Source organism: Eubalaena glacialis, chromosome 15 (genome assembly GCF_028564815.1).
Source record: "Eubalaena glacialis isolate mEubGla1 chromosome 15, mEubGla1.1.hap2.+ XY, whole genome shotgun sequence".
NCBI classification, from domain to species: domain Eukaryota; kingdom Metazoa; phylum Chordata; class Mammalia; order Artiodactyla; family Balaenidae; genus Eubalaena; species Eubalaena glacialis.
The window spans coordinates 57853746-57869920 of NC_083730.1; the positions used below are offsets into that span (position 1 = coordinate 57853746).

Below are 16175 nucleotides of genomic sequence, written 5' to 3' on the forward strand. Positions count from 1 at the left end.
TTTAAATTTATTTATTTATGTATTTTTGGCTGTGTTGGGTCTTCGTTTCTGTGCGAGGGCTTTCTCTAGTTGCAGCAAGCAGGGGCCACTCTTCATCGCGGTGCGCGGGCCTCTCACTATCGCGGCCTCTCTTGTTGCGGAGCACAGGCTCCAGACGCGCAAGCTCAGTAGTTGTGGCTCACGGGCCTAATCGCTCCGCGGCATGTGGGATCCTCCCAGACCAAGGCTCGAACCCGTGTCCCCTGCATTAGCAGGCAGACTCTCAACCACTGCGCCACCAGGGAAGCCCAGTTACTGATTTTTGCCCAATTTTATTTCATTGTTCTCTCTCACTGACTTATTAAAAAAATGTTTTTGCTGGAATTTTTAAAAGCATACCAGATATCAAGTCATTCATTATATCCATAAAAGCTTCAGTTTGCCTTCCTATGCAAATAGTTAAATCTTTTTTTTTTTAACATCTTTATTGGAGTATAATTGCTTTACAATGGTGTGTTAGTTTCTGCTTTATAACAAAGTGAATCAGCTATACATATACATGTATCCCCATATCTCCTCCCTCTTGCGTCTCCCTCCCACCCTCCCTATCCCGCCCCTTAGATGGTCACAAAGCACTGAGCTGATCTCCCTGTGCTATGTGGCTGCTTCCCACTAGCTATCTGTTTTACATTTGGTAGTATGTATAAGTCCATGCCACTCTCTCACTTCATCCCAGCTTACACTTCCCCCTCCCCGTGTCTTCAGGTCCACTCTCTACGTCTGCTTCTTTATTCCTGTCCCACCCCTAGCTTCTTCAGAACCTTTTTTTTTTTTTTTAAGATTCCATATATATGTATTAGCATACAGTATTTGTTTTTCTCTTTCTGACTTCATTCTGTATGACAGACTCTAGGTCCATCCACCTTGCTACAAATAACTCAGTTTCGTTTCTTTTTATGGCTGAGTAATATTCCATTGTATATATGTGCCACATCTTCTTTATCCATTCATCTGTCGATGGACACTTAGGTTGCTTCCATGTCCTGGCTATTGTAAATAGAGCTGGAACGAACATTGTGGTACATGACTCTTTTTGAATTAAATACTAATTACTAATACTTAAATACTAATTTTGCAAATGTCTGTCAAATCTGTTACCTTTCAGTTTTCATTCAATTTTTAGAATTCTAATTTTAAAATGTTCACATTCTGGTGTTCAGTTATAATGTGGCAAGGCCTTATCTGTTGGTATGAAAGCTTATTTTTTTCTAATGGGAAATGATCTAACATGACCGTGGTAGTAAATGAAATTATCCTGTAAAGGAACTGATCATCTAAGAAAAGCTTACATATCTGCGCCCTAGTTTGAGATTGCCCTTTTTTGATTTGTGAGTTTAAAAAAACAGATAAACTAGTGTATGAATGTGCTTTAAAAACAGTCTTTTTTGTAATACTGTGTTGACTGAAGGATTTCACTGAAAAGCGAGTGTACTTATTTTTATCTGGAAGCACATATATTGCATAAGTCAATACATTCTTTGTGCCTAATGATGTCAATAAAGGATTTGTTGACTGACTGTGGAATAGTGTACACATGGAATAATTGTGTACATTTGAGGTGGAAAAAATCTTTACATGTTCCTGTTTTTATATGATTTTGTAGGAGGGGAATATAAAAAATAATGACAGCTTGTTAACTCAAAAACTTATTACAAGATTTATTTGCAGATACCATTGAAATCCAAAAGTTTTAAAAATAAAACCTAAAACGAATTTCTCATTCTGTTAAGAGATACATTATATGTAGGTAAGCTTGCAAACGTAGTCATTGAATATGTGGTTTTCCTAGAATTTCCTAATCTAATTTTTGACCTACTGTCCCCCTACAGGATCTTTAATAGAAAAGGGGAACTGATTTAACACCTAAGCATGATAAATAGAAAAAATATATAAATATACACATATATTCTCTCATTTAATCTTCAGCAACATTATGATGTATTATCATTCTTTATAAATAGGAAACAAATTCTGAAATATTACATTACATGACAATATTAAAAAGTGGCAAAGGGCAGATTTGTATTCATGAACATTTGATTTTGGATATGTACTTTCCCCACTACTACCCAGAAAAATGTTCAACTAAAAGCTTTTGCTACAAGTCATTTACTGAAAGATATTCTTTAAAAGTAGTTACTATTTGATGGATAGACAATTATGTAATTAGGAATAAAGACCCTGTAGTGTTTACATTTGGAAACATCAGCACTTTTTATATATTCAAGCTTTTTATAAACTTTTGCAGATAAAATACAGTCTATCCATGAAAATCTTTTGGTAGTCAAGCATTTAAACTAAACCAGCTTCAAGGGTATCTTTAAAAAAAAAAAATTTCTAGCCCTAAAACATTATTAATTTTTCTCCCACTTTTAGCAACCTCCTAACGTAATTTGGTAAACAACTTCCTCAAGTAAGGTGAGGGGTGGAGGAAGCGGAGGAACATTATTAGTAGGAGAGAGATGATAAATCAGCTTTCCTTTTTTGCTAGTTATATCTTTCCTATCTTCTTTTTTTTTTAACTTTTAAGATCTGACACAGAGGATTAGACTTTCACAGGTTTCTTGCTTGACAATGTGTTTTCCTTTGATATATCCAGTATTAATAGGTCGGCACACAAATTCGCAGAGTTACACAGGCCTTACATGAAGTAATGGAAAAGCAAGAAACATCTTAAGCCAACAAGACAGTGTAGATTATCAGTGACTAGTCCTGTTTAACCAAGAGCTGGAAAGCTGTGCATTATTGCTTCGTGTAGACTGGCAGAGTGCTGACAATTGATGGAGGAGTTAAACTGTAGATGACAGTGCTAAAGATGAGAACCTAAGATAAGCTTCTGTTTCCAAGGAAGTCCTTCTAATATGTAATTTTTAGAATTCTTGACTGGCTCTAGAAGCCAGTAATGTCAAATGATATTTTCCCGTTTATCAAATTTTCAATCATTTCTATAAGAAGAGGATCATTTGTGACAACATAATTGACTTTCAGAAGTTTATTTTAATTGATGAAAGGAGCTATTTGTGACTAAAACAGATACATTAAGTGATTGTTTCATTTAAATAGTAATCATATTGTTTGGCATATATGTTTTAGTGCTTCTTAAAATTATTATATCTGTTTTAGTCCATTCCAGTGATTAATGGAAGAGAATTACAGAATCCTCTCATTGTTCAACTTTGTGATCAGTGGGATAATCCAGCACTTGTGCCACAGGTTAAAATAAGCCTTATAAAAGCTAACAATTTAAAGGTAAGTTTTAAACATTCTTAAATATTTTCACTTACTTAAAATTCTGGCTTTCATCCTCAGGATCATGTCTTTAGGTGTCACATTTCTTTTTTTAAAAGAAAATAGTCTTATATAGTCTTCATTATTGCTTAGTTTAAGGTAACCTAAAATTTTTAATAGTTATTTTGAGGAAGTATAGTTTATATCTTGCAAACAGTATAACAAGGGGTGACATTCTACAGTTATGTCTGAGTGTTTATTACACAATATTAATAATATTTGGATTTCAGATTAAGAATAGATAATGCTGACAAAGGTGAATGATGGCAGATACAATGACCTGCAATATGGGTTATGAAACAGGTATTATTGGGGAAACTTACAAGCCCTAAGGGTGAAGGAAAAGAGTCATGCGAGTAACTGTACTCCACCTACGTTTTGGAGAGCTACCAGGGCCTGGGCATAGCTGTTGGATCTATACTGGCTTGTGTTCTAGGGAATTCGGCAAGCATGAAAATGGCCTCGTAATGTTTGGGCACAAACATAGTGCTTGGAAACCAGGAAGTCCAAGATTAGGTACCAAGTGTTTACATTAGTATTGGGGTAACCAGGATGTAGGGGGGACTTTGGATGCCTGGCACAAAGTTTATGCCCTCCTGCAAGGGGGAAGGGAAGAAGCTGCCAGTCCCTTGCAAAGTTATATTTTCACAAGTCTCTCCTGTTGGTTGAAGGGAATTCATTTGTCCCAGCCAGGTTGTTGCCAGGCAACACAGAAGCGAGTTCTTGGAGTTATATTTAGCCAGGCTTGAGTATCCCTCCACAAATTTTATAATTTTAGTGGATGCAAAAAGTTGGTATTATGTAAATACACAGTTCACTTGAAATTAATCCATTAGTTCATTAAGAATCCCAGTAGGGATTTTGCAGGACTCAACAAGTTTATCTTAAAAGCTATACAGGAGGGAATTCCCTGGCGGTCCAGTGGTTGGGATTGTGTGCTTCCACTGTAGTGGGCCGGGTTCGATCCCTTGTTGGGGAACTAAGATCTTGCATGCCATGTGCGCGGCCAAAAGACAATAAATGAAAATAAGTAAATAAATAAAAGCTATACAGGAGATTAAAGTGCCAAGAATGACTTGTGATCCACATGAACTTATTTTCAAAGTAAAGTGAAAAGGGTCAGAGGTCTTAGCCTGTCAAAAAAGACTACAGTATTGCTGCTATATAGCCTGAAATAGAAGACTTACTTCTCTGGCTTAGCAACAAAGATTTAGGACCCAGATGGAAGAAAGACTTTGAGAAAGATAGGTTGAGAGAAGATGGATTGGAGGTTAAATGAGACAGGTACAAATATAGGTTTTATTCTAGCAGTTCAATTACTCTTTCTCACTTTTGTCTCACCAACTATTGCCTTTTTTTTTTTTTTTGTCTGCATGTACCATAATTACCTAATCTTCAGGTTCCGTTAAACAGAAATTAGGTATTAGGATTTAGGAGAGAGTCTGATTTTCCTGCTTCTACAGTCTTCACATTTACTTTTGTTCTTAATGTTTGCTTCCAAGAGAGTTAAATAGTGATTATTTTCTACTGGTAATAAGAGTATGATCCTAGTTTTTTAGAGAAGCATCTGCAAAAGACTGAAAGACTCTTCTAACCAATGATTAGGAAATGTGGCCACTGATTCTTAATCACTTAAAAGTAAAAGCTTGGTTATCAATGCAAAAGTAGTATTGCAACAAAGATTTAAGAAGCACATCTGAGTAAATATTAAGAGAAAGATGAAGTAACTAACGATGGACATTGTATTATGCCTTGACTTGAAATTATGTATGTGTATTTATGTTTATTTTTCCTGCGCCAACTCTCACAACCCCCCTGTTTTGGAATATACCTTCAGTGTTTGTGTGACCAAACTTCACTTGATATATCAGCGTTATTGAAACTGAACATTGAATTCTGCAACTTAATAATTGAAATACACAAAATTCTAGTTTAATTGATCAGTGTGATTTTTATCCTTTGGATTATGTGATTACATATTATATCATTTCAGCTAGTTCAAATTAGACAATTTTAGATTTTAGACTGTGTGCAAATGTAGCTTTTTAAATAGTAATAGAGGAAAAGAATTTGATTCCTAGAATTTTCTAATTAACCGTTTTGTTTTGTTTTTAGCTCACTCCTTCAAACCAACAGCATAAAACCGATGAAAGGGGCAGGGCTAATTTGGGAGTGTTCAGTGTTTATGCCCCTAGGTAAGAACTGAAAGTTTGATAGTTATTGGTATTATAGAGATTGATTTTTGTTATTACTGAATCACGTTAAGAGTAATAACTAGCCTTCTATTTAGTGATAGTCAGGAGTTGGAATGGAACAGGAGTAGAGAGGTTTCCTAAATGAGTTAAACTTTGTATAAATTGTCTCAGAATTTTGAGTTATAACTAATGAAGTTTGAACCCCCTTCCCCCCTTCCCCTTTTTTCTTTTTAGAGGAGAACATATTATGCAGGTTAAAGCCATTTATAACAAGAATACCATAGAAGGACCCATAATTAAGTTAATGATTCTTCCAGACCCTGAAAAACCCATTCGTCTCAATGTTAAATATGACAAAGATGCTTCCTTTTTAGCAGGGGGTATTTTCACTGGTGAGTAATTCACAGTTTTAAAATAAATTTGTAGTATTAATTTGCCTCTTACATTAGTGGAATAAATTATTTATCCTGGGTGTTCAGCATGATAAAAAAGCAAGCATGTTGTGGCCTTTCAAATGGTAAAGAAAGTACATTTGACTTAGCTATGTCTTCCCTCTCCCCTATATCCTACATTCCTTTAATGGTCAAGAATGAACTAAAAGTTCATAGATAAACTGATAGCTTAAGATAATCAGTTTGTGTTTGTTCATTCACTGAATTGTGAGATTCTGCAAAAGAAGTATGAACTGCTAAATGGCAAAACTGTGGGGGTATGTTCTACTAAATATGTTGCACTGTTAAACCAGACAGAACCAGGACTGTTCAACTTAATTTGGATGGAAATGCATCACATCATAATTTATGATTAAAGATATTTCAGAACAACAAACATTTACTGAACACCTGCTATGTCCATCCACTATGCTAGACTCCTAATTCCAGTAATGAACATGACAGTTTTCAATGAGTTCAGTCTAATGTAGGAGACAATCAAGTAAGCAAATGATTTCAGTGTAATATGGCAGGAGCCAAGTCAGTAGGAAATTGTATTTGCTTTGTATAGGTAATTTTCTTGAAGACTTTGGTTTTCTTGAGAGGATGAATTCCTGTTCATAGTTACAAGCAGTGAAAGAAGCAGACCAGAAATATTTAGATTGAAATATTAACAATAATTTTAAATAATTATAGCCTTTGAAATCTGTTAGGGGAGATAAGACCTATTTCCTGTGATTAAAAACTAATAGGTGACAAGTGAATATTACAGCTGATAAATATAAGGGAATATTACAAGTAATAATAGTTTAGCTACTGTATGCTATTGAAAATCATAAAAGAAAGTAAACATTGTATTCTCAGACTACATAAAGCATATAGATTTGTAACCATTTGGCCTATTCTAGATTGCTGAGTATCTGTAGTCTAACCTTTTTTTTAAATTTATTTTTTAATTGAAGTATAGTTGAATTACAATGTTGTGATAATTACTGCTGTACAGCAGAGTGACTCAGTTAAACATATAAATACATTCTTTTTCATGTTCTTTTCCATTATGGTTTATCACAGGATATATTTTTTTAACGTCTTTATTGGAGTATAATTGCTTTACAATGTTGTGTTAGTTTCTGCTGTATAACAAAGTGAATCAGCTATACGTATACATATATCCCTATATCCCCTCCCTCTTGTGCCTCCCTCCCACCCTCCCTATCCCACCCCTCTAGGTGGTCACAAAGCACGGAGCTGACCTCCCTGTGCTATGCAGCTGCTTCCCACTAGCTATCTATTTTACATTTGGTAGTGTATATGTCAGTGCTGCTCTCTCACTTCATCCCAGCTTACCCTTCCCCCTCCCCATGTCCTCAAGTCCATTCTCTTTGTCTGCGTCTTTATGCCTGTCCTGCCCCTAGGTTCATGAGAACCTTTTTTTTTTTTTTTTAGATTCCATATATATGTGTTAGCATACGGTATTTGTTTTTCTCTTTCTGACTTACTTCACTCTGTATGGCAGACTCTAGGTCCATCTACCTCACTACAAATAACTCAATTTCGTTTCTTTTTATGGCTGAGTAATATTCCATTGTATATATGTGCCACATCTTCTTTATCCATTCATCTGTCGATGGACACTTAGGTTGCTTCCACGTCCTGGCTATTGTAAATACTGCTGCAATGAACGTTGTGATACATGTCTCTTTTTGAATTATGGTTTTCTCAGGGTATATGCCCAATAGTATCACAGGATATTGAATATAGTTCCTTGTGCTACAAATAACACAGTCTAACCTTTTTGGTCTTGCTTGGCAGACTGTGAAAATAAGACAAAGGATTATTAATAGCAAAGATGTATTTATTAGATTTCTGTGGGAGATTTAGCACTGGAGAGTTACCTGTTATGATTGAATAAGTTCTGTAGACTAATTAAAGAATAGTTTTATTTCTTCATCAGAATTTTATTATTAACACTTAAACAAGATGTATGCTTTAAGACATACAGTTATTTAGCCAAATCCACTAATTGAACTAGAAAGAAAATAATTTTTTAATGTTCGTCATTACAGATTTTATGATTACTGTTATTTCTGAAGATGACAGTATCATTAAAAATATTAATCCAGCACGTATTTCCATGAAAATGTGGAAACTGTCAAACAGTGGGAACCGACCACCAGCAAATGTGAGTCATAGAAAGCATTTTAGAAATTAAAAGTAGCTCTTACATTTAACATAAAATTAAATGTAATTTAATATAAAAATGCAGTGTGTATATATCCTGGAGAACTAGAAAGTAACCAATTCCATCACTTAGGATTTCTAAAAGATGCATCAGAGTATGTTTCAGAATTAAGTCTAAAGAACAGTAGCACAAGGCAAAAAACTAAATATCACTAAGAGATAATATAGAAAGTGAGAGAAGGAGATGTGATTGATAGACTACAGAGTAAATTAAAGAAGTGGGTAGAGTGGAGAGAACAGTTTGAGAGTCTGAAGCCACACAGTCCAATAGAAATATAATACCAGCCACGTGATACTCAAATTCTGAATTCTGCTAGTAGCCACATTAAAAAATAAAAAGAAGTAAGTAAAATTAATTTTAATATAGTTTTAAACTAATATACAAAAAATTACCATTTCACCATGAACTCAATATTTTAAAATTTAATAATGATATTTTACATTCTTGTATCTTTCCAAGTCTTTGAAATTTGGTATGTATTTTATGCTTACAACACCTCAATTTGGACCAGTCACATTTCAAGTGCTCAGTAGTCATATGTAGTTATTGGCTACCATACCAGACAGTGCCAATCTAAAATAAATCTCAAATTGGAAACTAAACCAAGCTATATCAGGGGTCCTGATTTAATGACATCTTTCAGGATTTATGGTTCAGTTTAGTCATCTGTTTAGGAAACTAGCTTCCTTAATTTATACCATCAGTCCTATCAAGCTGCTATTACCTTAAAATTATGTCACCACCTCTAAGATCTGTTTTGTGCCCTTTAATAATTAATGGTATATCTTTCCATTGTGACTAATCTCACTTTTGTGTCATACATGCATGGTAAAGATATATACATGTAGGGGTGTGTTTGTGTGTATTTATCAATCCGGATGTGATCTGGGTTCACACTTGGTGAAAGGAAAAATAAATTTTCATCGTAAATACACTGTGTTAAAAGTTTGTGATTTCTCCCTCTCCCTCTTCTTTCCTACTTTTCCTTCTAGGCAGAAACATTTAGTTGTAATAAAATAAAGGATAATGACAAGGAAGATGGCTGCTTCTACTTCAGGTATTTCTCAAATTGTTTCATATTTTAATGCATATTTTGTTATGAAGTTAATCAGCCTTGGCAACATTTGCCTGCTCAGCTAGGGAGAAATAATTTATGATTGAATAGAAAATGTTATTTTCTTAATTTTTTGGTCAGGAAGTTTTTTGAGAAAATATTTTGTTTGCAAACTTTGTGAAACGGTTTGGGGAAAGATTGTTGTGATAGATATATTTGTTTTTAAAACTATCAAAAACATCAGAAGAATTCTGTTGTCAGAGCACTTCATATTTTATTATATAGGACATTTCTATAATTCTAAACTTAAGATCTTATGAAGTAAAAAAGCTGAACTAGGTTTTTATTGTTTAACTATGTGACTTTGAGTGTTGCTTCTTTAGTCTGGACCTGTACTTTGAAATCTGAAAATGGTTTTGGAGAGATGGTGTCTAAGGTTTCTTTTATTTATTAGAAATGTTTCTTTCCTTTTAGACTAATAATTGCTTTGTTTTATTTCTTTAAGTGTATAGTTTATTAAGCCATATAGAAAGCAAAAGGTACAAGTATAGATAGAAATCATTGTTACAATAATACCAGCATTTATAATTACCTGTGTATTTACCTTTGTTGAGGTATTTATTTTGCCGTGTGGCTTCAAGTTACTGTCTATTGTTCTTTCATTTTACCTTGTAGGACTCCCATGAACATTTCTTCCTGGCCAGGTGTAGTGGTAATGAACTCCCTTAGCTTTTGTCTATCTGAGAATGTCACTGCACTGTGTGGCATGCAGGATCTTATTAGTTCCCTGACCAGGAATTGAACCCGTGCCCCCTGCAGTGGAGGTGCAGAGTCCTAACCACTGGACTGCAGGGAATTCCTATCTGAGAATGTTTTAATTTCTCCCTCACTTTTGAGGAACAGTTGCTGGATGTAGGATTCTTGGTTGACAGTTTCTTTCTTTTAGCACTTTGAAAACATTGGCCCACTGCCTTCTGGCTTCCAAATTTACTGATGAGAAATCTCATCATCTTATTGAGGATCCCTTGTATGTAATGATTTGCCCTTCTCTCGCTGCTCTTAATATTCTCTTTTTCTTTGTCCTTTGAAAGTTTGTAATAATGTGTCTTGGTGTGGGTCTCTGAGTTTATCTTACTTGGAATTCCTTGGGCATCTTGGATATTTATACTCATGTCTTTCATCAAACTAGGGAAGTTTTCAGCCATTCTTCAAACATGGTCTCTGCCCCCTTTTCCCTCTTTTCTCCTTGAACTCCCACAATGTGTATGTTGGTCCACTTGATGGCATCTCAGGTCCCTTAGGCTCTGTTCACTTTCCTTCAATCATTTTTCTTTCTGTTCCTCAGACCCTGTCATTTCCACTGTCTTATCTTCAAGTTTGCTAATTCTTCTACCTACTCAAATCTGCCTTTGAATACCTGTAGTGAAATTTTCACTTCAGTTACTGTATTTTCAGCTGCAGAATTTGTTTTTGGTTTCCTTTTAAGTTTTCTCTCTCTTTATTGATATTTCTCTCTCTTTATTGATAAAGCCTGCGCGCAGCAACAAAGACCCAATGCAGCCAAAAAATAATAATAATGATAATTTTTAATTGAAAAGTTTAGATATTACATATTTCAAAAATGCTTGCCTTTTTTAAAATTAGTTAATTTATTTTTTTGGGTCTTCGTTGCCGTGTGCAGGCTTTCTCTAGTTGCGGCGAGCGGGGGCTACTCTTCGTCACGGGGCGCGGGCTTCTCATTGCGGTGGCTTCTCTTGTTGTGGAGTACGGGCTCTAGGTGCATGGGCTTCAGTAGTTGTGGCTCATGGGCTCAGTAGTTGTGGCTCATGGGCTCTAGAGCACAGGCTCAGTAGTTGCGGCACACAGGCTTAGTTGATCCGCAGCACGTGGGATCTTCCCGGACCAGGGATCGAAACCGTGTCCCCTGCATTGGCAGGCGGATTCTTAACCACTACACCACCAGGGAAGTCCAACGCTTGCTTTTTTTTTTTTTAATAGATTATTTTATTTTGAAAATACATCATAATTTACTTAACTATTCACATATTTTGGGCTAAATAGATTATTTCCATTTTCATTATTATAAATAATATTGAAATCAACATCTATAGACAACCCTTTTTAGTTCCTTAAGCTAGATCATTTCCTTAATTTCTCTTTCAGATTTTTCATCATTAGTGTATAGGAATGCAAGAGATTTCTGTGCATTCATTTTGTATCCTGCTACTTTACCAAATTCATTGATTAGCTCTAGTAGTTTTCTGGTAGCGTCTTTAGGATTCTCTATGTATAGTGTCATGTCATCTGCAAATAGTGACAGTTTTACTTCTTCTTTTCCGATATGGATTCCTTTTATTTCTTTTTCTTCTCTGATTGCTGTGGCTAAAACTTCCAAAACTATGTTGAATAATAGTGGTGAGAGTGGGCAACCTTGTCTTGTTCCTGATCTTATTGGAAATGGTTTCAGTTTTTCACCATTGAGAACGATCCAATGCTTGCTTTTTGAGTCTACATCTTACTGTTTTTTATTGATCCACCTATTCTTTTTTCCTTTCTCTTTTTTAAAAAATTTATTGTTTTTATTTTCATTTTCTATTTCTCATTAACTTGGTAGTTATTCAATTTTTTACTATTTTCTAAGTGATTCTGTTTATTTTTTAAATTAATTAATTTAGGGATTACAACATGCATAATTGACATATCAGTGTCTAAATGGCAATTTACATTTTGTACCCTCTTTTTGGTCAGTGCATGAATCTTAGAACACTTAAGTTCCATTTTCTCCCTCCCAACTTAACATGCCTTTGTTGTTGTGTATATTAAATCTGTCATGGCATTATTATTTTATATAGTCAGTGTTCATTTAGACTTTAACTAATTCATTTATCCTTTCTGTTAATCTTCAACTCAGGGCTTCCATCTGAGATCATTTTTCATCTGAGGAAGTTCCTTTAATATTTTCGAGTGCACAGCTGCTGGTGACAAATTATCTAATTTTTACCTAAAAATATATTCCATTTTCATGCTTGAAAAATATTTTTCTGGACATGATTTTCTAGGTTGGCCATTTCTTTCTTGCAGTACTTTCAAGCCATCTTTCACTGTCCCATCATTTCTGTTGAGAAGTTAACGATCAGTCTTAACTGTTGTTACTTTGAAAAGTCATCATTTACCCTCCTTTTTGGTTGCTTTGAATTTTGTTTTCAGCAGTTTTACTGTGATGTGCCTATGTTTGGATTTTTTTGAAATTTATCCTTTTTGTTTTCATAGGCTTTGATTTTGTGGTCTTTGTTTAGTTTTCTAAAATTGTCAGCCATTATTTCATCAAATACTGCTTCTGCCTCATTCTTTCCCTCTTCTCCTCCTTACACTCTTATTTACATGCACTTAGTCCTTATAGTATTCTCTCTTACCCTCTTTTCTCTATTTGCCATATTTTTGTCTTTCTTCATTCGAGATACTTTCTTCTCAGCTACCTTCAATTAACTAATCTCTCTTTGTTCAGTGGTATCTAATTGCTATTAAATTCATCTTCGAATTGTCAATTTCTGTTTGGTATTTTTAGTTTTTTTTTAAAGGTCCAGTTCTCTGTTGGAATTTTCAGTCTTGTCTTTTATTACCTCGAGCAGTAATCAGAGTTTACTGAAATCTGTCTGGAGTTCATTTTGGTCTGTTTTGATTGTCTCTTGTTTCTGTTGGCTTTCATTCTGATTCTCTTGCCTCTTCACGTACCTATTTATTTGGGTTTTTTTTAAACCATACTTTTTATTTATGCATATTTATAGAAATAATTTGAAGTCTAAGATGTTCTCTTTCTCCAGGTGGAGTTTACATTTGCTTCTGTCCGTTGTCTGGGATAGACACTAGCAGTCTATTATCATTTTGGTCCATTTTCAGAGATTGAGATAATTCTAAGCTCAGTTGCTTTTCCTTTGGGAGCCTGTCTGCTTTAGGTCCACCTCTACTCCTAGGATATTCTCCCAGGAGTCAAGCAACCTTAAATATGAAACTCACTTCCCAGGGTCTCCATGCTATCTTGTATCCTGCTGAGTCATTTTTTTCACTTTTGCTTATTATCTCTCAAACATTTTCAAGCAGATGTCTTTTTTAATATGGTTACCTTCATCAGGAAGTGTTGGTCTGCCATTTGGGAGCAGAAGTCTTGTTTCATTCTTACTGGAACTCTATTAGGAATTATCCTCAGAGAAAACACAACCTAGAGAAAGGTTACATAATTTTCTCCAAGGTTGTGTGTATGTTATAGTGCAGAATTTCAATTCAGATGTGTGTTCACAGCCTTTGTTTACTACATTATGCCAATATTTTGAGAATATGAGTGACATGGCAGAGCCAACTTAGAGGTCATGAACCACATTGCACGTATCAGGCAAGGTATACTGTAGACTGTCGTTTATATATTCATTGTGTTTGTGACCAAAATAGTCTAGTAAGTCTACCTCTTATTAGGTACTGAGTTCTTTATTGATAATTAAATCACAATAAATATCTTATATATATATATATAGTTATATAGTTATATATTTAGACTATATAAATGGAAAACAAAGCAACATAAAAAGATGAGCTGGATAATCTATAAATTCACAATATAAAACTGAGTAGGAAATTTGTGTAGAAATGAAGCAAAATTCACTTGATATATAATTCAGCATTTTTTGTGTTTACTTTGTCAACTTTGTATTCCTATTCTTTCAATTTTTGCCACACCCAGAGTTTGTGTTCTAGATGTTTTGTGATGGAATGTCCAGGTAAGGGGGATCTGGAATTAAGCCTGATATTGCAGGAAATATTTGGTGAATGAAGGTGAATGTAGTAATAGTAACTCTCCTCTTACTCATTTACTTTTTGTGGAAGGAAAAGAAATGTTAATGTTTTGAATTTCTTCCCCTTTTATTTAAAAGGTTTCAGTGATCTTGCCTCTTTCTTTTTAACTTAGGGATAAAGCAATTCCTAACAAAGTGGGGACATATTGTATCCAGTTTGGTTTTATGATGGATAAAGCAAATATCCTTAACAGCGAGCAGGTTTGTTTATTCTTTTTATGCATGGCAGTTAGCTTTAGTTAGCTTCACATGTTCTTGCTTGGTTGAGTGTGTTGTTTTGTTTACAAGTGGGTTAATTATTGGTTGAAAGGTGTAAATAATGCCATCTTCAGGAATCTTAGCATAGTACATACTTAAATTATGTTGATTAAATTTGACCTGATGCAGAAGTTACTTTTCCATCCCTCTTTATATTGAGGACTCAGTTAGTAAACATTTTAATCTATATCATGGTAAGGTTGCTCCTATCAATTGCACATGAACATGTTTCAATTAATAACATTTCAGGTACTAGGATTCTAGATAATGAAGTTTAAGGTAGTTTAACATACATTATCTTCATTATTGTTACTGCACTAAATTTTTTTAAATTACATATATTTTTAAGTGTTTCTAAATTTGTTTTTAGATGGTTAACATTCAAAAATTAATCTGATATGCCTTTTATCCTCAATTTTTACAAGTTGATTAGTTTTAAGAATTTAATGGAAATACATTTTAGAAGGTAATATTTCATTTCATTTAGTATATGCTCTCTATTTCTTCTCTTCATCTTTAATACTAAACCATTAACGTATTGTTAATCAGAATGCTTCTTTTGTTAGATTATAGTGGATGTTCTACCTAATCAACCTGTGAAGTTAGTTCCTGAAATTCAGCCAGCTACACCAGCTGTTTCAAATGTTCGCTCAGTTGCCAGTAGGACCTTGGTCAAAGATTTGTATCTTCGTATCACGGTAATGTTTATTTACTTCCAAATTACAAAGGTTAACAAGAAAAATTATTCCTGGTTCTAGGGTGCAAGATAGTTATTATAGAATCATGTCTGGATTATTCAGTTTAAGTTTATAGGAAAACTTTGTGCAGATGAATGAAATACTTACCAATATCTTTATACTTGAATACAAATAATGTTTAACATTATACATAAAATCCAGATATACTAAGTAGAAATTACTCAAAAATGCAGAAATCTGCCTACCTTTCCTAATATATCTTTAATCCACTATTTTATGTATGCATTATGAATGTGTGAAGTAAGTTGATTCTTCAATGTCCATTTTACTGAGGGGCAGGAAGTAGTTAAAGTATTTATTTTGAAGAGATCTGCTCATGGCTGATCATAATGAGCTCCTCAAAGCTTCCAGTTATCCAGAGGGTAAGCAGCAATAGTGCTGCTAAGAATATTAACAAAAACATGTAAGACACACTAGTGGCACGTCATTTTTATGAAAAGTTTGGCTGATAGAGTACTTAACTCCTTCAGTGTATTTTCTTGTTTTAGCCACATGAGTCGTTCTTAAACTGGTCTTCCCTAGATCATATATAGATGCTGAAGGTATAGTACATAACTAATTTTTAAATGGGAGTCCTTTTAATAGAGTTGGGAGCCATTGTATTAGATGGAAGCCATTGTATTAGATGGTTCTTTTATGGTTTCTGGGATTATTTCCTGCCTGTGGAGCACTTACTCTGAGAAGTGAATTTTGTGTTTGGAGTAAGAAGGATCAGGATGATTTAATATTTGGGGCTTTATAAATAGGTCATATTTCTGATTTGTCCATGCCCTTCTCTGGGTTTAATCTTTTTCTACTTCTAATTAGTTACGTTTTGTTGTTTGCTTTAAGGATGACTACAACAATCATACTGGAATTGATTTGGTTGGCACTGTAATGGCTACCATCAAAGGTTCTAATGAGGAAGATGACACCCCACTCTTTATTGGGAAAGTTAGAACACTTGAATTTCCCTTTGTGAAAGGTTCAGCTGAAATCACGGTAATATTTTTGTCTTCCGGTAGATAAGGTTTCTATATTTAATATTTTAAACCACAGTATTACAATACCTGTACTTTTGTATGTA

The 16175-nt window shown here is 34.3% G+C and overlaps 1 protein-coding gene across 3 annotated transcripts in view; it reads left to right on the forward strand.

Annotated features, from left to right (window-relative positions):
- Positions 1 to 16175, forward strand: part of SMCHD1 (structural maintenance of chromosomes flexible hinge domain containing 1) — a 134443-nt gene that overhangs the window by 82773 nt on the left and 35495 nt on the right. For all 3 annotated transcript variants that reach the window (XM_061169708.1, XM_061169709.1, XM_061169710.1), the window contains 8 exons: positions 3163 to 3288; positions 5443 to 5522; positions 5757 to 5914; positions 8020 to 8135; positions 9188 to 9252; positions 14207 to 14294; positions 14918 to 15049; positions 15941 to 16090. In XM_061169708.1, coding sequence (XP_061025691.1) covers positions 3163 to 3288; positions 5443 to 5522; positions 5757 to 5914; positions 8020 to 8135; positions 9188 to 9252; positions 14207 to 14294; positions 14918 to 15049; positions 15941 to 16090 — 915 coding nt within the window. The remainder of the gene's footprint in view (positions 1 to 3162; positions 3289 to 5442; positions 5523 to 5756; positions 5915 to 8019; positions 8136 to 9187; positions 9253 to 14206; positions 14295 to 14917; positions 15050 to 15940; positions 16091 to 16175) is intronic.